Source organism: Asterias rubens, chromosome 20 (genome assembly GCF_902459465.1).
Source record: "Asterias rubens chromosome 20, eAstRub1.3, whole genome shotgun sequence".
NCBI classification, from domain to species: Eukaryota; Metazoa; Echinodermata; class Asteroidea; order Forcipulatida; family Asteriidae; genus Asterias; species Asterias rubens.
In genome coordinates this window covers 12,217,115-12,243,462 of record NC_047081.1, presented here as the reverse complement: position 1 = coordinate 12,243,462, position 26,348 = coordinate 12,217,115, and the positions used below count along the sequence as shown (strand labels likewise).

At 38.8% G+C, this 26,348-nt stretch overlaps 2 protein-coding genes across 7 annotated transcripts; one reads left to right on the top strand and one right to left on the bottom strand.

Moving 5' to 3' along the window:
• The first annotated feature begins 807 nt into the window (after positions 1-807).
• On the top strand, positions 808-9,275 carry LOC117304036 (palmitoyltransferase ZDHHC6-like). Its single transcript, XM_033788511.1, has 10 exons — positions 808-865; positions 1,809-2,147; positions 3,282-3,373; positions 3,791-3,947; positions 4,304-4,450; positions 4,600-4,653; positions 5,183-5,341; positions 5,709-5,750; positions 6,005-6,150; positions 7,401-9,275. Exons 2-10 carry the CDS (start codon positions 1,908-1,910, stop codon positions 7,546-7,548), a joined length of 1,185 nt encoding a protein of 394 aa, XP_033644402.1. The 5' UTR covers positions 808-865; positions 1,809-1,907; the 3' UTR covers positions 7,549-9,275.
• A 984-nt stretch (positions 9,276-10,259) lies between these two features.
• On the bottom strand, positions 10,260-25,702 carry LOC117303816 (serine/arginine repetitive matrix protein 2-like). Of its 6 annotated transcripts, XM_033788190.1 has the most exons (7): positions 25,387-25,702; positions 20,170-20,277; positions 19,327-19,727; positions 18,147-18,293; positions 15,292-17,667; positions 12,315-14,958; positions 10,260-11,509 (listed from the first exon to the last, which is right to left on the bottom strand). In XM_033788190.1, exons 2-7 carry the CDS (start codon positions 20,255-20,257, stop codon positions 11,487-11,489), a joined length of 5,679 nt encoding a protein of 1,892 aa, XP_033644081.1. In that variant the 5' UTR covers positions 20,258-20,277; positions 25,387-25,702; the 3' UTR covers positions 10,260-11,486. The 6 variants fall into 6 exon arrangements, with proteins under 6 accessions (XP_033644081.1, XP_033644076.1, XP_033644077.1 ...); XM_033788185.1 differs by having other exon boundaries at positions 12,315-17,667; XM_033788186.1 differs by lacking the exon at positions 25,387-25,702 and adding an exon at positions 25,093-25,175 and having other exon boundaries at positions 12,315-17,667.
• Positions 25,703-26,348: the final 646 nt, after the last annotated feature.

Genomic DNA, 26,348 nt, shown 5'->3' with positions numbered 1-26,348 from the left:
TTGATTCCCCCCCCCCCCCCAAGAAGGTAGGATAGATGCTCAGATCAAAACGTGTACTCACGGGACTGGGTCAGCTAAGTCTCATCATGGAGGTAGCCCTTTGGTAAGGTAGGACGCCGCACAACGAAAGGCATATCTAATTGAAAGTGCATTAGCTAAATACTCACTTTATAAAGAACGCATTACTCGTACGCCTACTGTTAAGTTGTACCTGTTCTCGGTCGGCGTTTTCCACTCAGATTTTGGTGAAAATGCTATTCGGTGGCTGCAGTTCCTTGCTATTAATTGTTTTGCCATTGCCAATGGGAGACTTTCTGGGACGATAGAGGGCAGCAGACTTACCGGGTAAATCCATTGTTCTCAGAATTATGAGCATGTTCAGAACTACGTAAACAATGGAAATTTACCCGGTATGTCTGCTGCCGCCTAGCGTTGGAAAGTCTCCTATTGGTTGCATTGTGAGTTATTTATAGGGCCCATAATTTTATGGATTATGTTTTAGTTGAAACAAAATTAATATGAGCTCACATCAGACTATAGTGTATCATCATCACATTACCACACAAAATTTGTTACACTAGTCATAATTATGGCACAGTACCGGGCCAGTGGCCAGCAGAGAAGCAATCAGAAAGTGGTGTTTTACCGAAATTGTTAAACAGCGCCACCAACCAACATTATCAGTTTTAACCGGTGAGAAGGGCAGAAAAACTTCGAGGACTTGTGTCGAGTTTATGTTGTAGTTTCACCACATAGAGCCTGGACTCAATACGTACGTTTTGAAGGGAAGTATGTTAGAGAACCATTCTACCATCTAACTTCACGCATGGACACACACAAGTCCACGCAGAAACAACAGAAAAAGGTGAGCCGATTTCCTTCTTTCTACAAAGTACAATGAGTACAATGATGAGACGTTTTGCAAGACATTCTTGGGTACATTCTTGGGTACCTTAGCAACACAAACTTACTACATACAACTGTAAACAGAGAAAGGGGAAACGATCGAAAATAGCTGAGCATTTCATTTGGTTTGCATTTCGGGCGCACCCAGTGCCCGGTCATTTTGCGCGCTGGCGATGGGGATGATGGCCACCACTTGTTCACAAATTTTGACAAAAAGGGATATCTCATTTAGGTAAATTAAATTCTATATTATTTCATATCGAATGATAAAGTAGTGGCGTATACAAAAACTGTTTCCATTTTTATTAAAAAAAATCGGCTTTTTTCGGTTCGACTTCGGGGCACGGGGCCTTCAATTCCAAAACAGAACAAACCATTTGCATGAATGAATATTAATAAAGGGATAGTTAATTTTGTTGTATAGTGACTAGTGTATGAAAGGTGCATTTTCTATCCAGCTGTGATGAAACTGGTCTCTGCTGGTTGGTTACTGTGAGTCCATGCCCATGGAGTGACGCGAGGATTGGGGGGGGCAACAGGTTCTGGTCCCCTTTGCCAAGTTCAGAGTGTGAGCGAGGCTCGAGCTTGAAGGTGGCACTGTCGAGTCTGCATCACCACACCTTCCATAATTGTTTGTCTTGAATTGTCAACAAATGTTTTCGTCCCAATTTAATACCATTTACACTGGCAATCTCTGTTGGGGAGGATGAATTTTTGTCTTTGCGATTTAGACCAGTGAAAAATAGGTTGCATAAATTAATAATTTGAAATGGCAAAGTTTGATATTAAAACAGCTTCCTAAATCTTTATAGAACTAACTTTTTCTTTGACACAAATCAAAGCAAAGGTTTAAAGTTGTACTGATGATGTCAATGCTTGTTAAATGTTATCTTCCAATACAGAATTCTCCGTCAGTGGTTATAAACAACTGGATGGAATGCTCATCCCACTGCCTTCCTAGAGCGTCATCCTCTAATTAGAATTAACCCCAGCCCACCATCATGTGTTTCGGACCGTTTCGTCAGCTGTGCCACTGGGGGCCATTCGTTGCTCTCTTCCTCATTTTCTACATTACAGGAACAGCTGTAATGTGTGATCTGTTCTACTGGACACCAAACAAGGATAGCCTGTTAAGCATTGTTCACTTTGTGGTTCTGTCATCTTGGATTTTTTTCATTTTGTGGAATTACTTTCATGCAGTATTCTATGGTCCTGGGTTTGTCCCACTAGGCTGGAAACCAGTAAGTACTAATTGTCCAATTGTGTCAATAAAACATTGATACCTCTTCAAAAACTTTCAGTTATAAACATAACTTCCTTAAAAATGATCAAAGAAATCTTCTTAAGTTGTCTCAGAACAAACTCAACCTTTAAAAGCCAGAGGGTTGGAGGTAAAGATGCTGGGTCAAATTTTCCCCGTTTTGACATTTGTTTTTTAATTTTAATTTTATAATTCAGGAAAGTTACTGTAAGCTTTCACTCAAGGTACACTGCACACACTCAAACATCCACCAGTAATAAGTGGTAGTTAATAAAAAGTGAGTTATTGATGGTATCAAAATCCCATTAAAACACAATTAGCCATGTACAAAATATGCATTTATGGCATTGTCTATGTCAAGTGCATACGTTACGTTTTTTGGTATCATCTGTCAACATTTAGAGTCACGATATTTCAGTTGACTCTCGCTATATCAAGACCGCCGGTACTGTCCAAATAATCTCTTTATAGCGGAAATGTTGTTATGTTGGAAATGTTATAATGTTGTTATAAGAGGACAGCAGAACAAAGGAACCCAAAGCAGACATGAGATTTGGGACTCCAGAATGCACTCTTTGTAAGCAGAGCCTCTGTACAAAGTTTTCTTTGTAATGAGGGTCTGATGTACTTTCTCTTTAAAGATCCAGTGTTTAAAGACACTGGACACTATCAGTAATTGTCAAAGACCAGTCTTCTCACTTAGTGTATCTCAACATATGCATAAAACAACCAACCTGTGAAAATTTCAGCTCAATTGGTAGTCGAAGTTGCAAGATAAGTATGAAAGAAAAAAAAAACCTTGTCACACGAAGTTGTGTGCTTTCAGATGCTTGATTTTGTGATCTCAAATTCTAAATCTGAGGTCTCGAAATCAAATTCGTGGAAAATTACTTCTTTCGCAAAAACAACATCACTACAGAGGGAGCCGTTTCTCACAATGCTTTATACTATCAACCTCTCCCCATTACTCGTTACCAAATGAGGTTTTATGATAATAATTTTTTTTAGGAATTACCAATAGTGTCCACTGCCTTTAAAGATGGTGTTTAACTCTCTCACTGAATACTGCACTTCTAGACTTTAAATTGTTATCAACATATTTATTTCATGATAGGAGAATCCTGAAGATGAGAAAAGTCTACAGTACTGTCATGTATGTAAAGGATTCAAGGCACCCAGGTCACATCACTGTAGATATTGTAACAGGTAACGTCTCTCATTCCATATAACTAGCGACTGATTTCAATTTTGAGAGAAAAGTCACAAGACTACAGCGCTTTTGGTTCAAAATGTTAACTGGAGAGGAATTATTTTTACAGGACCACAATCAATAGTATTGAATTCAATATAAGAGAAAGCCTTAAAACATTAGTTATTTGTTTTTATTTGAACGAACGCTAAGACATGTAGAGAAGATTGTTTTGTCATTGGGGTATAAGTATATCAATGTCTCAAGCTCAAACAGTGTCCTTACATGGGTCAAAGGAAGACCTATCATCAGCTAAAGAGCTTTGCATGAAACATAAAGCGAGTTTTCTTTTTCTGACTTGTCTGGCTGGAACATGCTCGCCTTCCTCCATTCCACCCTTTGAAGACACATTATCTAATAACTCTATGTTACAGGTGTGTAATGAAGATGGACCATCATTGTCCCTGGATCAACACCTGTTGTGGACATCGTAACCACGCCCATTTCACCTACTTCCTCTGGTTTGCACCTCTAGGATGCTTCCATGCTACCATCATTATCTCAGTCACTATTTACTCTGAAATTTACAAGGTATTTTGTGTGTGTTTTTATGCCGAATAAAAAATAATAACAATAACAAATAATTATGGCTTTCAGAATCATTTAAAGAATGCAAAATGTTTGTCTCAATATTACACAAAATGTCACTTGGCCCTAATCATCACCATCCCATCAAAATCCAACTGCAGTTTTTGTTTTCTTCTGTTAACTTGAGGACACAACTTATTAAGCTTTATTATGGACATCACCGTGACACTAACCCTAGTGCAGCCTTCATGATTGAAGATAGTCACACTGCCAGATTTAATCATACCGTGACCAACATTGAGCATTACTGATTCAGTTTCATTAAACTGATTTATTGTTTGATTTATTTTTCATTTTAGCAACTCTATTCTACTCGCAAGTACAGAAGGCCCAATAACATCCCACTAGGAGTGGAGTTTGGTTTACCACAGCTCTTCATGAGCTTTGTAGCTGTTGGTTTAGCCATCGGAGTTACCCTCGCTGTCTTATTCTTATTTATCACTCAGGTAAATTATTGATCAGTTATTCAAAGGTGAGGCATTGGTTTGGTAATCACTGAATCAAGAAAAACTATCGGTTAGAAGCCTAAAGCAGGTTTTGATTTGGTTTGTGCATTTTGTTACTTTACAAGAGATTTTACATTTCCTTTTTACAGATCCGGTCTATCTTGAAAAATGAAAGTGGCATAGAAAATTGGATTGTTGCAAAGGTAAGTAACGGTACACTATTCTTCCAAAGCCATAGAACTGAGTGCACTAAAACTTAAAAGAGTTACACAAAGTTAGCTTGCAGAAAATGTATTTGGACTGATATGCTGTAAGCAGAAGTTTTCTGCTTATATAGAACACCGCTAAGCAGTTTTTCATTTCCTATTCACTGCTTTCTATTAGATAAGTAAGTGGCATGCTAACTTGTTGGTGCTTCTAGTAAAAGTAGAAAACAATGATACATGAAATCAATTCCAGTATAAACATACAGTAAATCTTCTCAAGTGTTTATGAAAGACACTTTATGCTGACCCTAGTTTCCTGCTGCAGTACAAGGCTTCACAAAACTGGCCCAGGGTGATCAAACCAGACACATAAGACTTGTTGTGCTGCGTTAGATAAAGACCGCATTACTCAGGTAGGTCGTTTATCAAGTGCTCTTATTCTTAGATAATATACATACACTAAAGACAAAAACTTCTTTAGCTTATAATGAAGTATCTGTTTGTCAATTCTGTCCGTCTCGTAAAGGCAAAGCATAGACACAGCAAACTGGAGAGCAAGTTTGTGTATCCGTACAACCTGGGTCGGAAACGGAACCTTCTAGAGGTCTTCACCTGGCAGGGACGGCCACAGGGAGATGGGATTTCATGGCCGGTGGTTGAGGGATGTACACAGTATACACTAACGGTAAGTAGTTTTTGCCAGGTGTTGGGCCAGCAATTGACAACTCAGGGTTTTGTTTTGAACCTAAGCTGAGGTTTTTAGAAATTGTGTGTATTAATTAAGAAAAGGAGAAGAATAAAGCTTAGTGTATCTTGCTGATTTAGAGTGGTACATCCCAAAAGTCAATTGTATTTCTTGAGTGATAAAGCCCTCTCATGATCCTGCAATTTTTGAGTACATATCATGCATGTAAGTTAACAGCATTTTCGGAACATGTATAACCTTGCCGTTGAAAAAGATAAGTAGACAATTAGAAAGGTTCGTATTATGCAAATTGTAAGTGAAACATAAATTTCATGTAATAAGAGTCCAACCTTATTTGTTTTGGCAGATTGAGCAGATTGCCCAGAAGCAACTGAAAAAAGAACGAATGGTAAGATTTGTTTCTTCTTTATTTGTATGCAAGTTTTTTCATTTTTGTGTGTGTGTTTTTTGTTTGCATTTGTTTTTTTCTGGGGGGGGGGGACTCAGACTGAAAACGACAATGAGGACTTTTATGACCACGTGACAGAAGACCGACACAGAAAACTTGTGTTACATGTCTTGCTTCGCTAGGCATCCAAAAGCCAAAGTAATCCATACAACCAAAGACTGATTAATTTGATTTGATTAATGTTGATATTTTAGATTGAGTATATCGTGATTGAGGACTACGAAGGCTCCTGGTTCCCTATATCTAAAGGCTACTGTACTTGTCTATGTTTTCCATTAACCGATGAACCACGCATTGAAATAGATGAAGAAGACATCATCATGGTCAGCAGATGGAAAAAGTAATGTATATTTTTTATTTTAATAAGGAATTCAATTATTAATTGTCTTAATTTATAGTTGTGGGTTTGAATCCCATTGTACTGGTCTTGTTTTACCCTTACTGAACGATTGCCAGCACTGTGCTATACTGTAGAAGGGTGTTTAAACATAGCCATGTGACCCTTACTGAACGATTGCCAGCACTGGGCTATACTGTAGAAGGGTGTTTAAACATAGCCACGTGACCCTTACTGAACGATTGCCAGCACTGGGCTATACTGTAGAAGGGTGTTTAAACATAGCCACGTGACCCTTACTGAACGATTGCCAGCACTGGGCTATACTGTAGAAGGGTGTTTAAACATAGCCACGTGACCCTTACTGAACGATTGCCAGCACTGGGCTATACTGTAGAAGGGTGTTTAAACATAGCCATGTGACCCTTACTGAACGATTGCCAGCACTGGGCTATACTGTAGAAGGGTGTTTAAACATAGCCACGTGACCCTTACTGAACGATTGCCAGCACTGGGCTATACTGTAGAAGGGTGTTTAAACATAGCCACGTGACCCTTACTGAACGATTGCCAGCCCTGGGCTATACTGTAGAAGGGTGTTTAAACATAGCCAAGTGACCCTTACTGAACGATTGCCAGCCCTGGGCTTTACTGTAGAAGGGTGTTTAAACATAGCCACGTGACCCTTACTGAACGATTGCCAGCACTGGGCTTTACTGTAGAAGGGTGTTTAAACATAGCCACGTGACTTCCTCTTTACAAATCCTGTCTTGGATATTTTTAAACACAAATTGTAAAAAAATGCATGGTCAAATCAACAAGATGGTTTGTCTTACCCTACATGTAGTTAACTGCTGGAATTAAGAGCATCTGCGAGGGCTGTGGTTGTTGGTTGTCAATTCTGTTCATTTAACAACTAGTGACTGCTGTCCATCTGGAGTAGTTATGTTTAGTGTACATGTACTACCGATTGGTCCCTGATGCTGACACTACCTAAAGGAACCTATTCCTGACACTTACTGTAGGATCCTTTTGCTGTCACAGAATCAGGCTATTCTTGAGACTGAATGAGGATCCTATTTCTGACACTGAATGGCATAAAACTTAGTGAAAAACTTTGGATGACCACTACTGAGCTTGAACTTGTTAAGGTTAATTTTGTTTTTTTATTTGTTTGCAAATTTTTGGTTTTGATATCAGGGATACAACTATTAAATCAGTATTCCTTTAAACAAAATCTCTCTGTCTTGTAGGTACTGGTTGTATGGTGAGGTGCAGTTCATCAATGATGGAGATGAGTCAACACCTCGAATTAGAGGATGGTTTCCACGGCGATGTGTTAAACAGAATGCTGGTCATATAGGTAAAGATGATGATGATGATACGAAGAAGAAAAGATGAAAAACCCTTTTTCTTTTACTTTCACTGGATTTGCAATAAAATTGTTATTTGTCAATCCACAAAAAATGTCCTTAATTTATATTTCAAAAAGAAAATTTGAAGAAATTATGCTGTTCACAAAAAGTTATCCAAGCCCTTTTAAGTTTGCGAAAAAAGTAGGAAAAATATGCTTGTGTAACTATTTTCCTTTTTGTTTTTTTGTTTTATGAAATATAAGATGAAGCAATCTAACTTAGAGATGACAATTATTGCACCTGAATATTTATGGCATGTAACCATGGTAACTTTTGGTCACTAACTATACCAGCATGCACCTATTACAAAGCTAAGACCTGCACACAGAGTATTTATGAAACAATTTACTGTAGTGACACCATTATATTATTCACATTTAAAGATCAAGCAATTTTGAAGTAACCTTGTTGTCTTTTTCAGTGAACAAATTTTATGTACAAATTTTTTAGTACTTTTTTTTCTTCGACTTGTATGTGAGGCATAAAATGCTTCAAAAGAAATACATATGTATTTTGTGTAAATGTTGTTCTTCCGTCTTTTCCAGCATTGCACTATAAGGTGTACATATTAGATTTATATTAGAAAATAAAACCATCTTGCTATAAAATATAAAAAGTTGGCAACTACAAATTATAACTAAAAGTGTCTAGTTGCAGAATTTTTTCTATTTTTGTACCTCCAAATATTCTGTTTTAGATGCGAAGTGTATGGGTTCCAGTTCTGTCGTACATTTTTTGGCAGTGTGCTTTTAACCCAGAGAAAGGGCCAAATTTCATAGCAATAGCACTGCTTCAAAAATAAGAACATTTTTCTTGATTACTGTATCGGACAAATTTGCTAAGGTGTAAGCGTATTTCACAGGTAAGCAAGAATATTTGGCGGACAGCTTGTGCGTTCTCAATGGATTTGCAGTGTAACGTCATTCATTTTAATACAGTAAGCACTGCAAATTTAGCACGCCTTTTTCTTTTTGCTTGTGGTTAGCATCTCCATGAAATGGAAATGGTACAGTAAGCACAAAATCAGCCATTAAGCAGCTCTATGAAATTTGGCCCAGATATTTTAGAGGTGACCATTACCTTATTGTACAGTAATTAGGTTTGGGGTTTCATGTACAGTGTAGAATACCATAGCGCTGGACCCTTTCTCTGGAGAAAAACTTAAAATCAAGTATAATAATCTGATTAAATCTAAATTATCACCCTAATTATGTACAGTTTTAAATTTCTGAAACCTTGAAAAATAAGCCTTTGTAGAACTATGTTTCATGTAGATTACTACATGCATTGTAGTGTGTAGAGCCAGAGGTATACCCTTAACTCTGTTGGTATGAAATGTAACACAGGCATGCAACTGATCAGCCAATTTGGGTTTCAATGAAAACTGAAAAATACAGAACACTGTATAAAGTCTTCCTGTTCCTTTGTAAAACCTATTTTTGTTTGTTTGTTTTTCTGGACAAAAACTTGAGTTGCATGCCTGGAATACTAATACGTGCTACCACCTAGAAGGGAATTTTAATAATTAATAATGGGCAAATGGCTGTATTCTTCCCTTATCATATCACTGGCTTGCATTGTTGATCTATCTTTCCAAAACCAGTGGATAGTATAAACAGTTGAATCATGCCAACCAAAAGGTGCTTTGTAATAATTAACAAGTTGAGAGTATGGAATAAAGGTACATACTACATGCATTGTACAGAACATCAATCATGTCAATAGTTTGTTCTTCTATTTATTGTGGTTTATATTTATATTGTGATCTATTTATTGTGATTTTTGTTTTTGGTTTATATTGATATCTATTTATTGATAGTACTCTAAAAAAAAGTTCAGGATAAAGTCAAACCAACTTTAACCTCTTAAGTATCAGTGCTATAAATGCATCACTTCAGACTGTATATCAGTATAAATTTCTTTATAGTTTGTTTATTTCACCAGACGACTTTATACAAAAACACTGCTTTTGCAGCACTTCAAAATGTAACAAAAAATGTACTGCATAAACATCTTTCAATTTTGTACAATAAGACTCTATGAACATTACTTAGTATGAAAACGTTAACACTTAGTGTCTTTGGAAGATTTTGAAATAAATTCCACTAAGGCACTGAATGCGATCTAGTTACATCGCCAGCCAACACCCCCCCCCCACTTCACACACAATACACACTTAACTGGTAAAATGTTATCAGGGATAAAGAATTAAATTTTGTTCTTACCCTTCCACCGATGTGTGTTGAAAATGTAAATGTATACGTGTACCAAGTACTTTCCCAAGATACATGTATGTGGAAAAAGTAAGGGATCTCCGATGGGATTCAAACCCACAACCTTTGCAATTCTAGAGCAGTGTGTAGCATAACTGGACCACCGGTATTGCCTGTTAGCAAGAGGCAGTAACAATCCTATGGATAATAAACATCTGTATAACGGTGAAACCTACATTAATTTTTCTTCATCCCTGATATTCTTTATCCCGCATGCAAACTAAGCATACTAGTAAAATGGTGTTCTTCACATATACATTTGACGCTGCAGCCATTTACTTTGAGCAAGTTCGAGTGCTCACCATGGTTAACTAAAGGTTGATTGCAAGGACCATTGGTTGACTACTGTGGTCGACCATTTGGAACCAGCCTCGAGCCCATGGTTTTTCACTGGTCCCAAACAGCATGTTCCATTCTAACATGTATAAAGTGCAGAGGGGAACCAGTGACACTATAGCGAAAAGGCGGAAGGTTAACTAGACTTCCAAATGAGACGTTCGAGTGAGTGTGTCACTGCGCATTTACAATGCTAGTCAGTAGTCAACCACAGCTCCACTAAATGTGCCCACACTGCGCATGTACATTGCTGGTCAGTAGTCAACCACAGCTCCACTAAATGTGCCCACTCCAACTTGCTTATAGACGTTTCACAGGTAAATGGATGCCCACTATTCAAAGGCACACCTTTAATCTGAGCTCCAAAGGCCCAAAATTCTCAATCTGCCATTTAGCAAGTTGGGTTTGAATATTGTTTGAGAAAACGACTCGTAGTCGAGCCGCAAATCACCGCTTAAATTTGAATTATTTATTGCATGGCATTATAACACATTCAATATTGGGGCACTGCTGTTTGACCCCACGACATATTTTGTATCTTGTACATTTCTATATATGCAGCCATCGTCCCCTTTCTTCAATGTGTTTGTGTTGGTGTACAATAATGCAGCAACCTGTTTCTTCTTCCATTGAAACCAACGCAAATCAAAATGAGGCTGGGAGGAAAAATAGCCAGGATCCTTATTGGAACGCGAATAGTTGAATTCATCAGATAGACAGGGGATCGTGACCAAAATGGCTGCAGCAATGTATGCATAACTGATTCATAGTAGTACTGAGTTTGTTGATTTGTATATTCCCCACCCCCCACCCTTTTTTAGGAGAAGTTTACTTTTAAAAACAAATCATTGACCAACTTTCAGCAAATGAAACAATTTCTCAGACTATTTCGGTGTGAAAACTATATATGAATACTCGTGAAACGAACAGTTAAACATTTTTACCCATGACTTTGTTTTGGCACATACTCAAAATCAATCGAAAAAATGTAAAAGGAATGTATTTTGATATAATTATAAAAAATAGGTTAAGAAAACAACTAAGAAAGTGTAAACAGTACAAAATTAGTTTCCAAAAGAAATATTTCAAAAGTAATTTTTGGACCAATATTGTTGGAAACCTACCAGCAAAAGGTGTTTGTATTTTTGGTGTATGAAAGCCCTGATCAATATAAAAATCAATATATCAGTCAATATCTCTGGTGAAATGTTGAGATTAAAAGAACCTAAACTGGCCTGTTGTGAGATCTGTTCCAACGTTCAAGGACTTAACATCTACTGCAATGAACCCACTGACCACTGAATCCACTTCATGTCTATATATTTCTCTGCTGGAAGTCTGCAAAAAAAAACAAATAAATAATTAATCAATTAATTTATATTACATTGAACATAAAAAAATTTGACTTAATCAAGGCGTGCAAGCGGGACAGCAAGCGTTCACTGAACAGCGAACTACGAGCCAAATGTTAGTTTAACAGCTTCCTAGTAAAAGTTCAACTCCAAGTTCAGTGTTAAAAAGGGCATAATATGAACCAGTATTAACCCTTGCAGACTTGTGAAGCTACAAGTTAACAGATGCAGCTGGCTTGTCTTCAAAATTTTCAAATGGTTGAGGGAAAACAACGTAATAGTGTTCAGATAATAAGCAATCTCAATCGTAAGATTTCCTGAAGGAGAGTATTTTTCACATCAGTCCGTCTAAACCAACTATGAATCTTGTTTTATAAATATATCACAGGGTTTTGGGCGTTCCTGCCATTTTTGCAGCTGCATGGGCAATTTCAGTAAAATGTGGTTAATTTTTGTTTTGCTCGACTTGTACACTCTAGATATCTAAACAGTACAGTAAAAACTGGATTACTGAGCTGTTTTTTAAACTGATCTTCAGATCTAGTGTTGGACAAATTAAACACCAGGGCCCAATTTCATCGCGCTGCTTAGCGGCCTGATTTTGTGCTAACTGAGCCATTTCCGTTCCATAACTCTGCTAACCGTAAGCACACGAAAAGGCATGCAAACGTTCCAGGTGCTTACCACATATGACATCACAGCGCAAATTCATGGTTAATACAATGTAAGCAGCGCTATGAAATATGGCCCAAGTGGTGTGCCACAAAGTCAATTATTTGAAAACTATTTACCTGCATTTTGGGTTGTCGGGTTTGCTGCTCTATATTCTTGCCAATTGCCACACTGTGATTCAAGTACTTCAGTTTCAACGTTCCTCACAATAACTTTCCGAATATCTTGACGGACTTCAATCCTAAAAGAGCAGTTCTGAGCAGCTTCTGATTGGTTGGGCAGAAAGTCTCTGAGCTGGGTCGTTCCCATCATTACGGAAGAGCCCTGTTGTGAAATTGGTGATCTATTTCTTGTATTTGGTGATCTGCTTCCTCTACATGAACGCGGTGATCTCCTCCTTTGACTTAGTGATCTACTTCTTCGTCTTGGTGATCTGCTTCTTCGAGTTGGTGATCTACTTCTTCTCCTTGGGGATCTACTTCTTCGTCTTGGTGATCTGCCTCTTCGTCTTGGTGATCTGCCTCTTCTCCTTGGTGATCTACTTCTTCTCCTTGGGGATCTACCTCTACTATGTGGTGATCTACTGCTTCGATTTGGCGATCTGCCTCTGCTCCTTGGTGATCTACTTCTTCTCCTTGGTGATCTGCTTCTTCTACATAGTGATCTACTTCTTCGAGTTGGTGATCTACTTTTTCGAGTTGGTGATCTACATGTACTGCTTCTCCTTGGTGATCTACTGCTTCGAGTTGGTGATCTACTTCTTCTCCTTGGTGATCTACTGCTTTGAGTTGGTGATCTACTTCTTCTCCTTGGTGATCTACTTCTTCTCCTTGGTGATCTACTTCTTCTCCTTGGTGATAAACTGCTTTGAGTTGGTGATCTACTTCTTCTCCTTGGTGATCTGCTTCCCCTCCATGGTGATCTACTTCTTCTAGTTGGTGATCTACTTCTTCTCCTTGGTGATCTACTGCTTCGAGTTGGTGATCTACTGCTTTGAATTGGCGATCTGCTTCTTCTACATGGTGATCTACTTCTTCTCCTTGGTGATCTACTTTTTCGATTTGACCTGCTCTCGCTATATTTTGATGTACTCCTTGATGGTAATGACCTTCTCCTTGCAGTCAGATCACAACTGATCTCAGATGACAACTGATTCCTTTCACATGTTGTACTTCCCTGGCTGGTAGATCTTTCTTCTTGGACTGAACTACTCAAAGGTGATAGCCGTGAATTACCTCGATTTTCCATCCCAATTGAGCTTGTGCATGAACTTGCACTTGACGTACCCTTATTACAAAGTGCCTTTGAGCCCTTAAGGGGCGACAACCGTCTTACAGCACATTGCTCGCAACTTTCCCCAGGAGATGGATTTATGCTTGAGATGCCTCTACAACTGACATTATTACTGGACTCACTTGAACTGTCTGTCTTATCTGACAAACATTTGCTTTCTTGTTCAGTGCCATCATCATGATTTACTGGATTTGTAGGTTTGGGATGCATACCAACATCCAAGCAGCTTACATGCTCGAGCTTCTGGAGTAAAAACGATGAAGTGTTGGTATCATTAGGTTTGGGGGGTTGCTCAGAAGACGATGGTTTAGGGGCATTTAATCCATGTCGGAGCTTTCTCACTTTCAAAGCGATTTTTCCTAACAAATGTAGTTCTGTTGACTTGCGTTCAGGCACTTGGTTATCCACACTGATTTCTGGTATATAATGGGTTATGTCCTCAGGTGCCTCACTTTTGATTGTTGCTACAGGTTGATTATCAGGATTGGGCTGTGCTTCAGCGCAACTTTCCAACTCTAACGGATTTGAGGTTATCAATGTGTCATGACTACTTTCACTAGAAATCGTTGGTTTCTCAGAACTGCAGATGAAGCTTGTCCGATGTCCAGTAGATTCATTTGGCGTCAGAAGAGGCATATTACCAGGGCTGTTTCCCTTTTGGGGCTCCAGAAAGGATTGCACTGACTCAAGTCCAGAGGAATCTTGATTTGGTTGTACTGGAGCTGTTACTAAGTTAGTACTTGAGTAAACTTCTGAAGCAATTCCAGCTGTTAGGACTATTTCCTTGTTTGTATCCTTTTTTACCTTATTGTTAATCAATCTTGGATCTCTTGAGTTTTGTCTACCACTGGCTCTTTTACGCTCTGTTGTTTGAGTGACAGTCGTGCTGTTAATAGCATTAACACCATCACTTTCACTTGAAAAGTCAGAGCTAAAATTAACTTGCTTTAATTCAATCTGGAACCTCCTTCCAAACAATGCAGACAAGGCTGCTCTTGGATCTACCGGCTTGGGTAGACCAGGAATGTTATCCAAAAGTACTTCACATGGCTTTCCCCCTTTTTTGGTTATGAGTGGACGTCCATAGAAGAGCTTTTGCTTTGATTCTGTGGGGGCTTCAATTTCATCCATGCTTACTCTGCTGGTGCAAGATCCTTGTGAATTTCTACGGGCTTGCGTTTGTTTATAGTTTTTATTACAATACTCTAAAGCTGAAGCAAGCATGTGAGGGTTGTTTATGAATGAATCACTTCCTACATCATATGGAAGGTCTGGTGGACAGATTCCTTCTTTGCTGCCCTTCGACATCGACATAGAAATCGACATATCAGAATAAGGGCTTCCTGAAAATGTTGGGGTTAAGGGATCCGGTTCATCGTGAGGATGCTGTGCAGTCGAGATACAACATCCTTGCTGTCCGTTCCAATTAGTTTGCTCACCTGTAGGATAGTTTTGTGCATTGCTGTCCATGTTACTCAAACTGTTTGGTAGTGCTGTATCCGGTTTGACTTCCGCATTTGAAGTTTGCATTTTGGATGGACAAGGGAGAGCTGGAGCTTGAGAAGCGTATGAATGAGCAGGAAAATTGTTTTGTAAGGGAGCTTGGGAATTCTGCATGTTAGAGGGCTCTTGTACAGGACCATTGGGTACATATGCCTGTGGAGATTCTGTTGTCCAAGATTCACAACCATGGGTTGTAGTCATCAAGTTAGTAGAGTCATCCGTTTGCAACTGTTGCGCATGTGAAGAGTAGGAATCCCGTTGTTCAAAAAACTCTGTAGGGACTCTATGAGCTTGTTCCATGTTACTCAAACTGTTTGGTAGTGCTGTATCCGGTTTGACTTCCGCATTTGAAGTTTGCATTTTGGATGGACAAGGGAGAGCTGGAGCTTGAGAAGCGTATGAATGAGCAGGAAAATTGTTTTGTAAGAGAGCGTAGGAATTCTGCATGTTAGAGGGCTCTTGTACAGGACCATTGGGTACATATGCCTGTGGAGATTCTGTTGTACAAGATTCACAACCATGGGCTGTAGTCATCAAGTTAGTAGAGTCATCCGTTTGCAACTGTTGCGCATGTGAAGAGTAGGAATCCCGTTGTTCAAAAAACTCTGTAGGGACTCTATGAGCTTGTTCACTAATCAACTGCTCACCTGTTTGATACTGTTGTGTGCTGTTAGGTTGGCAGCCATAGGAAGAACTAGGTCCAACACAAGGTGTTCGTGATTGTAAACGTTGTACTCCGGTTATTTGGGGAAACCTGTAAGCAAAAGTATTGGAATTTGGATGTGAAGTGTTGTTGAGAGTGTAATGCTGTTGTTCAGTAGCCAAATCTCCATGCTCCCAGTGTGTATTGTTGGTTTGGCTACTCAAATTGCAGTGAAGGGTAGGGCTGGGGTCAATTTGTGAACCACCTGTTTGCGGTAATTTGGCCGACAAAGATTCTCCAGAGTCATAATCCATGTCTTGAACTTCTAAATCATCTACGCAAAGTGTTTTTACACAGGACTCCTCATCACTGGAAATATTGTCATACAAGCCGATAAATTCTGCTCTAGAAGGCTGGTCAGATATTTCAACTTTAGCAGATTCATAATACTTTCCATTTCTCTTTAAGCCTGACCGTATTTCTTCCACACTAGGTTCTGTTGGTGTTTCATGTTGAGAGGGGCTGCTTTCATAGTCATCAAGATCACTTTGAGCAGGTTCTTTGTCATGGTTGTGACCTCCAACATCAGTCAGAGATGCGCGTCTGGGAATTTGTCTCTTACTTGTTTCAACAGTATTACCAACTGAATGCTGGCAAGAAAGCACTGATGAATCAATCTTGCTGCTGTTGTTTGAAGAATCCCTCATGAATCGAAACGTCTCAGTCCGCTTCATGCTCCTTTGCTTCCTGTTGTTTTGAAACCTTGGCTTAGGAAAAGAAGGTTGTATCCGAGGATTGCTACATTGTACAAATCGCCCCCTGCAAGCTCTCCGTGGCATCCTTTTCCCTCTACCCCTAAAGTTGCTTCCACCCTGCATGAAATGAGCTGAATCTTGTTCATTATGAGAATAGTAATCTGAAGGACATTCCTCTCGCCAAGCTCTTTGAGTTTGCCGATTGAAGCTGCCAACATGTTCATGTTGTTCTCCCATGTTGAAGTTATGTGTCCTGTTGTATCTTTTGAAATCCTGTGAACCATGAAAAGGCATCCTCCTCCTATTTAAGAACCCAGCTCTGTTTCTACCTCTCTGTGCAACTCCTCTGTAGCTCATGTTATTTCGTCCTCCCCTTGGACCAAAGGTTTTATTTTGACCTCTAAAGGGCGCTTGTGTCTGATAGTTCGTCGTCCGATTTCTGTTTTTGTTTTTATTCGACCTGTGCGAAACACAACGTTCAGATCTATCAGATAAACATTCTGAGTTATTATGAGGTATTTGATCTGCAGATACTTGTGTATTCTTTCCAACGCTTGAATTTGAACTGGTGATTTGTTCCCTGGTATCATTGTTAATTGTTATTTTTAAACTGGAAAGTTGTGGCACTGTTTTTGGAGTAGCTTCAGGTTTGTTACTACTACAGTTTGTTGTGGCAGTCTTGAGATGCTCATTTTTGAAGGAACGTTGTTCATCCTGAGACGTCTTCCGAAATCCTAATAAGGAGTTGTTCATCCGCTCAACCCGCACAGCTTTTAGTTTCTCAAGCATCTTTAAATGCTCCTGTCTCAATGAGTCTAGCTTCGGGTCATCCATTGCTGAAGATGTAGGTGCAAACCGATCAGAAAGTTTCATTCGGACCTCTGGTCGCGCCTCATTTTCCATGGTTGGCAAATTCTTGGTCGCCCCTGTTTTTTTCTCATCATTATCCAACGATTCCATTCCTGATGTGACATACGACTGATTTTCTTGAGGGTTCCTACTTGTGGGTTTACTATGAGCTGACATTTTTGATATTTTGCCAACTGTTGGCAGATCAGCTGGTTCCTTAACCTTCCTCCGGTTGTTGTTACGGTCTAACTCTGTTGAGGCTAGGTCCCTAGAAGTCTTAGAAGCAGAACATCTTGATTGTTCCTTGTCAGTGAGAGGTGGAAGTGGAGGTGATTGAGTCCTCTTTTTCAATGATATCACAGCATATGGAAGACAGTGTCTCGGGTGTTTAGCAGGAAGTGCGTCATCGTCGTATTCATACAGAAACAGCTAAAATCAAACCCAAAAAAAAGTCATGATAAAAAGGTGTGAACACATGGCAACTTGAACTTGGCTCAATTGTCAAAATTATTCGGAAATATTTTTGATTCGATTTTCAACTGGACCATACAGGCAAGATATTTGGTCCTTGGGGGAAAACGTGGGAAAATATGATCAAGTACAAGACAAAGGCTGACCCATAATGATAGAATGGTAAAGGCTTCAACAGACTTTTCTGGTTATTTAATTACAATCGTGTAGGTTTTTCCGAGTTTTAACAAGACAGATAGGACCCTATCAGATTCAGGTAAGACACAAATCCTGCAAAGGCCTCCATCTCAGCTGAAATTTAACTTAGGTCCTCCTTTACATAGAACCATGTTCACTAAATTTGTTCCAGATTTGAAACAAAAATTACAACAAATATGGCTTTTCCTTAATCAGTTGGAAATGACTTTAAGAAGAAAACGTCAAAATATTTCCATTACCTGTGATTTACTCAATTGCATAAAGAGTGGTTCTTCTGGAGTAGGAATTCCATTAGCAATATGGTATTCAAGATTAGGAGTTGGCTCCACCATTTGCTGTTTGAAGGATGTTCTAGCATTAACCGTCTTGCATCGGCCCTTCAGTATCTGTAGACGAACAAGGGTGTCAAACAATCATCATTATTTATTTGTCATTTCGATATCTTCCAAAAAAACTTCATACCCACATCATGGTGTATTTTACAATATGCAAAGCACTGCTTTAGCGAATCTAGAGACCATGGATAAACTAAAAACCATTGTCAGAAACAAATCTCCCACCATCCTGGCTTATGGGAGCCTGGTTTTGGCCCAAGTAAACATGCAACAACCTAACCCCACTGGTTACCAATGAAGTGTTTATTACCATAGCACAATAATAGTGAAAGCTTGTAAAACCAGCCATGCATAGTGACAACAAAAAACACAGTTTTTTTTTTTTTTCATGTGAAAATGGCTTTGAGAAAGATTCTTGAAATTTGAACGTCTAGAATGTATCAATACATAGCTTTCAATTTATCAAGATAACAAATACTATTCACAAATCCATTCGAACCATTGTTTCTTTGTTATAGAGTGAGTCAAAACCTATGTCAAGAAAATCATGTTGTCAACACATATCACTCGACTGGTTTTCCTTTGTTTGAGCCTGCACACAAGCCTGTGACATAATCAATGATGCCTTGTTAGGCCATGAAGGTAGAATGGTTAGGCTGTGCAGTCCTTAGCAAACCATTCCACAGAGCACAATTGCGTGGGCAAATCCCTTCTGTCAAATATACTGAAAAGAGTTTCATTTTGTTTACGTTCACAACACATCTACATGTATGGCATAATGTCCCATCCTCAAAGCCACCATTACCATGTCATCCAAGTGCTACAACTGGAACATTATAACTTGAAACATATGAACTATTCCGATTTGACATGATACAGCCGAATGATGAACTTCAGAAGTTCAGAAACTTTGCAAGAGTATATCACCAACTATGTTTTACCCTGTACCCTCCAATTCACATACGACTCTACAGTGGAGGTTCTTTGTAAAGGGCTGAATGTAAATAATAACTGCCACTTAATTAAGAACAATGTTAAACAAATCCAAATGTCAAAAACGGAGCGACATTAATGGCTCTTTTACCTTGTAGATAACAATGCAGGGTTGCTTGAATCCCTTCTTCTCAGCCCATCTTAAGAGTACATCTGGATATTGACAAACGTTGACTCCATGCTCAACATCTCCAAGAGGAAAGTTCAAAATCTGTCCAGCAAAAGCTCCGTTGCTACAAATATTGTTCGCCTCAGTGTCTGATTGGGTCAGTCCATATGCGAAGTATTCCTTGAACTGCTTCACTTCTTTCAAAAGTTCTACTTTCTTCTCTAGGAAGCGCTGTTGGAAGTTACTATTGCAGACTTGGGTGATGGTTCTAAGACTCCAGTGACTGCTCCATTTAAACTTCTCCTCAAGGGTTGCAGAGCCTTCTATAAGTGCAGTGATACTCTTTCCGGGAATTGACTCTGGTTCAAGAAGATGCTGAAATCCTAAGGGAAAAATTGAATTTTGAATTTCATGAAGCAAATTACACTGCTCGCTTAAGTGTAAAAGGCTTTGGTTTCAAGATTAAACCCACTTTTACTTGAAACAAAGTTGTCCGTTTTAATTGATCACAGGGCAAGGTTTCCCAATGTAAAACAACATTAATGTACTGGTATACTTTAAATGTTGATCAGCTAAGGACGTGTGACACTGCAGCGATAACAAAAACGATATTGGTTGAACTCCTCAACGCAGAATACGCCCACGCTTGTTCAACCAATAGAAGGCAGGCTTTTTTAACTTTCTTGTGGCCTGTGTGATCGGGCCTTTAATCTGATTAAAGTATTCAACGATTTGTTAGCTAGAAAACAGTCCAGTAATGAACCATTGCCATCAACTCAAACGATGTAAAAATCTAAACATGATGACCTTAAAGAGATGTTTTACCTTCTGTTTGAGTGCGACTGACTCTTGGGATAAGGAACTTCTTTGGACTTTTGGAATCTCTGCCTCCCAGATCCATATCCCTTCTCATCCCTTGAATACTCTTAGTGGCTGTAAGAGAAAACCAATTATCACAATTATTCTGGTGCACAAATATTCATAACTTTTCAACATACATTGTAATTAGAAAAATCAGTTTTTCTTTTTGTTTGCTTTATAGATGACTTAGTAGTTCTAACAGTACAGTAGCTTGCGTGTAAGGCTATGATCAGTACTTTTTCAACTGGTTTTCAAATGTGGTTGACACAAGCGATGTTTTGTATGTCAAGTTGTCAACATGATTTCTCATTTTGAGTTCAGACCAGAGCATAAAATGTTCCGCTTGGTTCCATTCCACCCGAACTGCAAGTCACACTCAGTAAGGAAGTATTTCTACTCCAATCAATTGATAGTTCAAATCTTAATAAAAAGAACAATGTTTACTATTTCAAAAGGAGGCAACATAAAAGTGTAAAAAAAATTGTTTTAATAGTTAGTGATAAAACTAGAGCCACAGGCATGTGTACAGTGACTCAACAATGTGTAATGTTTGTATAAGAATTGTCTAATTGAACTACTCATCCATGACAGCAGTAAAGTAAAATCAAACATTTTCTTAGGAAAACAAATATCTGCATACAATGCTTTTGACCTTGCAAAACAGAACACCAATTTGCAGAACCAAACTTTTGCCTCCAACAAATAAATTGGACAATTGAAAGGGATATTTTTTGGAATTAAAGAAAAACGGCCCAAAACAGGGCAAAGCAGAACTGTACAAACTGTTACTTTACCATTTCAGGCACATAGTTTATATTAGCTTAAGTTTGTGATTGATGGGTGTTGGTTTTCAAATCAAGTGAAATTATCTCAAACTCACTCATATTTCACATCTATAGTCTGCTTCACTTTTGAAAGGGTAAGGGCACCTCGGCATTTCCTCCTTGGACAAGGGCAACTAGGGCACCATTTTCTTCTTGGTAAAGGGAACCTTATTAGGAAACTGGAAATTTCTATTAAAACTTTTTAAGGGCACCAAGGCAATGACCAGGGGGCATGAAGGCAAATGCCTTCATGGCCTCCGTAAAGTATCAGGTCTGTATACCAACCAATGCAAGCCGCAGATTGCATACATTTTGGGAATTACCCATAGTTTGAAATCACAGGCTTGTGCAACTACACAAGTGCAATGTGTACACATGTTACATTCAGTTGAGTTATTCAAAAAGGCCACCTGTTTTAGCAAGGTGTATAACGTATTGTGTGCAGATATTTGCTTTCTTTGTACAAATTGTTTGTTTTTTTAAGGTGCTGCTGTTTTTGATGGATAGTTCCAAGGTTCATGTGCAAGAATGTTATTTTTTTTTATGAAGTCTTTTGTTAGCACCATCACTATGGACCACCTGTCACATAAAGTACCACCTGCGAGTGCCTTGTACATGGTACAAGTAAGTAATATGACAGTACCCATCCCGGTTTATAGGCACCAACTTCAGAAAGGTTGCTTGGCTTTTGTTTATTTCCTTTTAAGAGTAGGGTTGAATTATCTCCAAGAAAAGTTGCAGAACCTCATCAATATGGCCATTCAAAACTGGTTCAGACTATTTTTTTTACGCAGTAGTATTATTCATCTTTTTAACTCACTTGTCATAAGGTAACTTAGTTGTTGTTTTTCCATTTTAATCAGTGATGGTGAGATTTTGATAACGTTTCTCTCTTTTAAAAATTTGAACTAGCCTATTTATTGCTTAAATACAAAAAAATTGTAATTAATTTTGTTTTTAAAATGTTATGTTTTTTGTTTTTCTATATTCAAATTTGAATCTTTTTAGTAGACGCAGGGGAAAACAATTTTTCATTTTTATTTGTTATCTGTGTTGAAATAAATACATTGAATTGAATTAAATGTGCTGTAATGATGAACTGCAGGGCAGCCTACAAAGTTTCAACAATACAGACGGCCAAGGCCGTGCAGTCCCAGCAAACTTTCACAAAGCACAGCGCAAGGTCAAATCCCTTCTCTCAAACACTAATTTGTACTTTCACAACAAACCTGTGAAATAATGTCCCATCCAAAGGATGAATCAATTACAGTAAAGCTGTTCCTCAAGGACATAGTGCCATGTAGGTCAAATGTCATGACTGGAACTCAAACATCACAAGCTAGAATACCGATCTGACAAAGCAGCAGATTGCATACATTTGGGGATTACCCATGGTTGACAGACTTGCGCAACTACAAGTTGACTCTCAGTTGAGTTGATTTAAAAAGACCCTCTTTTGGCAAGGTGAATAATGTATTGTGTGCAGACATTTGCTTGCTCTGGATTTTGTTTACGTTGCTGCGGTTTTGGACAGTAAGTTCTCAGGTTCATGTGCATGAATGGGGTTTTTCTTCATAAGTCTTATTGTTTGCTTTGCTATGGACCACCTGCCACATACAGCACATCATGAACAGTACCACCTGCCACGTGCAATACCTTTCCCCCCAGTGGTTTTTATAGGCAGTTTCATTCCTCACTTCAGAAAAGTTGCTTGGCCTTTGTTTATTTTCTTTTGAGAGCAGGGTTGAATTATCTTCAAGATAAAGTTGCAGAACCTCATCAAGTGCTGTATGTATTGATGAACTGCAAAACTGCCACAAACTTTATACAGTTCTTATACCATATACCAACTTTAGACCAAAAGGCCTTTTTCCAAGTTGCTCTTGATTATGTTGTGTCATTGTTAAATGCCTAGATAGGTACTGCCCATAGAACAAGGAACACCTATAGAGTCAAGTCATTGTACTTTTAATCCTGCCCCCCCCCCCCCACAAGAATACATTACTGATAGGAAGGGGATTAACTTAAGGTTAATTATCCTTCTACATGTGTATACTGTGATAAGCTGAAAGAAGGGATTAACTTGAGAGCAGTAATCTGTTTATTCACTGTGATCTTGGCTGTGATATTGGTAAGAAGTTCATTATGCATGCAGTGCAAATCTCTTGCAGTCTCAGTCACCAGAGATAATTTTGGGTTTTGAGTTTTCATGGAGGATGAAAATCATTTTTTCACACCTGGCATCTCCAATCATTAGACAGTTCACAAATGAACTGCTCTATTGTTACTCAATGGTTCACATGTTTAGTATGGTGTCTCCATGGTTACTAATCGGATGTTTCACACATGGATAACTCACCGGCTACTCTTTTAATATTTCATCAAGGCATCTCCATGGTTACTCATCATCGAATGTTTCACACATGGGTGACTCATAGGTTACTCATCATCGCAAATTTCTTCACACATGGCAATTCCAGGGTTACTCATCATCGAATGTTTCGCATCGAACGACTCCACAGTTACTCATCATCAAGTATTTCACACTTGGGAAAACTCCAGGTTACTCATTATTGAATGAGAAAACCATGCACGACTCCAAGGTTACTTATCATCAAATGAGTATAAATTTTTTCACTCATGAACATATCATGATTATTCACCAATAAATGGTTTGATTTTAAAAATGGACAAGATTTTGATTTGAAAAATGGACAACTCCTCGAATACCGGTACTCCAAGTGAATATTTCACCTCTGAGATAATTTTTAATATTTTAAGAAATCTACAAAAAAACTTTTCTTTAAAAATTGTCATGACCTGATAACTTTGATTTGCTCAGATTAAAAATGTCCACGTGGAATTTTTCAGTATCCAGACTTCATGCTACAGTACATGTATTCATGTGGTCACTTGAGGCATGTATGCTTCGGTTTTTTTTGAGAGGGCAATGGCACAAAGGCATTTCTTCTCCTTTGTAAAGGGCATGAAAGCATTGACCAGCAGAGGGCATGGAGGAAATTGCCTTTACTGCCAACAAGACGCATCAGGCCTGCCATTCATTAAACCTTTGAAGCAAAGAGATTTAGCTGGCATTTACAACCCACTCCTTACTTAAAACCATAAATCCTTACTAACCATCAATCAATCCATATTAGAGCAGTATAGAGTAAGGATCCAGTGGATGATTGCTCAGCCAGGTTCACAATAGCTGCTTAACAAAAGTGTGTTCCACACCAGGATCTATACATTGCTAGAGACTAGACAAGTTAATTGTCAATGTTCTCAACGAAGAAAACAACATGGTGTAAATGTTTGCATCCTTGCAACATGAGCAGTATTTTTCAATACAAGATTTTTTGTTTTCATTGTGATTGTTTTGAAATTGAATTTATTTATTGCTTTTTTTTTTTTTTTGGGGGGGGGGAATATAATGATGGTTTTTCATCAACATAGTATTTTGGCGGGTGTTCATGTATATTCAGCAGTTCATAATTCATAATGTCAGTATACCAAAAAAGTTGACCATGTACAAGCATGTGCTATGTGTTTTCTGCTGGATACAGCGGATATCCCACACAGCAACATAAACAAACCAATGCAAATGTATTATTACAATGCACGGCCATTTCTAATCTCTCCATCCATGGAGGAATAAATTAGATCCAAATCCAAGTATAATTCATTCAACACCAGAGGCCACGATAATCACTCAGCTCCGGTGGTGGTCGTACTTGCCTCAACAGTGAGCCTTGTGAGGGTCGGTTCATAAAAGTAACCGAACACCAAACTCGAGAAGGACGACTAGCGTATAATAGGCCCAGGCCGGCCATAGCCTCACATACGACGTGTGAAACGAGTCATGTTCATTGGCATGGTGGGTGCAGTTATAACACGGCAATGTTCCGTACATGTACCGTGTTCACAACGCAAACCAAGCATGGGCCAAAATGGTCCATTTCCAGATGCATTATGATTGTGGCATCTGTTTTCCAACTCCCCAAAATGCAGACGAAGACCAGGCTGACGGGTGTTGAACTCAACGTAGGGCAGTAAAACTTACCTCAATATCAAACTCGATCAGTTTGTGTGCCATTTCCATGGCCGGATAGGTTGCTGTGTGTGCTCTGAGCTGGCTGGTCGGCCAAATCGATCACGAGAGAAACTCGTTGAAGTTTCAACAGTCACAGTGGTTTTGATCGCCGAAAAAAAGAAAAAACATTCCTAGCGAAGTTCGGAGGGATTAAAAAAAAAGGGGGGTTATTTACTTCTATTTGTCCGGTTCGTCTTTCGGTCATGACCACAAGTTATTGGTATTCACAGAATGACAGACCACGCAATTTAATTTGAGCCTTACCTGTGACGTGTTGCTATCGTTTTGAGGCCTTGTTTGAGCCCAACCCTCAACTCCAAGACTCAATGTGAAAATGGTTCTCCTCTTGCGAAGCTCAAAAAGATAACTAATGTTCTTCGCAGCAGTGTACACGTGTAGAGTAGATCAACTACAATGTACCTCCATGAGTTGCTCAACAGAACTTATTCTGTTCTTGCTTGGTAGCAGCATGGTAGCAGTATGTAGTAAAGAAATGGATGGGGAACTGAGAGTATACAATGTGACCAAATTTGAAAGTTAGCAATAACCAAGAGGCATATCCAACCTGTCTTCCTTTCGGTCTGCCTATTTCACGGTTTATGATCATAATATAACCACCAATAATATTTCGCGGGCAAAAGTCAGCGCTGTAATTTACATCCGTCCGTCCCCCCAGTATAGTAACACACGCCGCACATGCAAGTCACGTGGTGTTTACACAACAACATCCGGCCTATCTGAGATCGTCTGTGCCATCCTATACACCACGGTTCACCAATCACCAGCCGGCAAATTAATCATGGGCGGAGTGTAAGGAAGTAAACATGGTGGTGGTTAGACCATGTTAGACCCATGGGGGCTAGGATGGGGGTACTGTGCACAGATTGGGTACACTTCATTTTGACAAGAGGTGAATCTCATTCTCAACAAGAAAATGAAAACAACGCATGATCTCATTCAAAGCACTTTTGAAATATATTTTTCATAAAGAAAACTTCAATTTGTTGACATGATTGTGATGCGGGAAAAAACAGATTTATCCTGTTTATTGTGTTTTCCACTGAACATAATGAGTGCGGGTAAATTTCATCCTGAAAATGGACTCGCCCAGGCCAGTCTCACCATTTTGATCTCCATAGCAACCGTGTAAATCATAAACTTGGTGCATTGTATTAAATAACGCCCTCTTGTGATCAAACTCCCGTCATCATTATATGAAAAAAAAG

Coding starts and splice junctions, on each gene's coding strand:
- LOC117303816 (XM_033788185.1), bottom strand. CDS start 20,257: ATGAGAAGGGATATGGATCTGGGAGGCAGAGATTCCAAAAGTCCAAAG. Junction 17,668..18,146: donor TGCAATTGAGTAAATCACAG/GTAATGGAAATA, acceptor GTTTGATTTTAG/CTGTTTCTGTATGAATACGA. Junction 11,510..12,314: donor CCCGACAACCCAAAATGCAG/GTAAATAGTTTT, acceptor TTTTTTTTGCAG/ACTTCCAGCAGAGAAATATA.
- LOC117304036 (XM_033788511.1), top strand. CDS start 1,908: ATGTGTTTCGGACCGTTTCGTCAGCTGTGCCACTGGGGGCCATTCGTT. Junction 3,374..3,790: donor CACTGTAGATATTGTAACAG/GTAACGTCTCTC, acceptor TCTATGTTACAG/GTGTGTAATGAAGATGGACC. Junction 5,751..6,004: donor AACTGAAAAAAGAACGAATG/GTAAGATTTGTT, acceptor TTGATATTTTAG/ATTGAGTATATCGTGATTGA.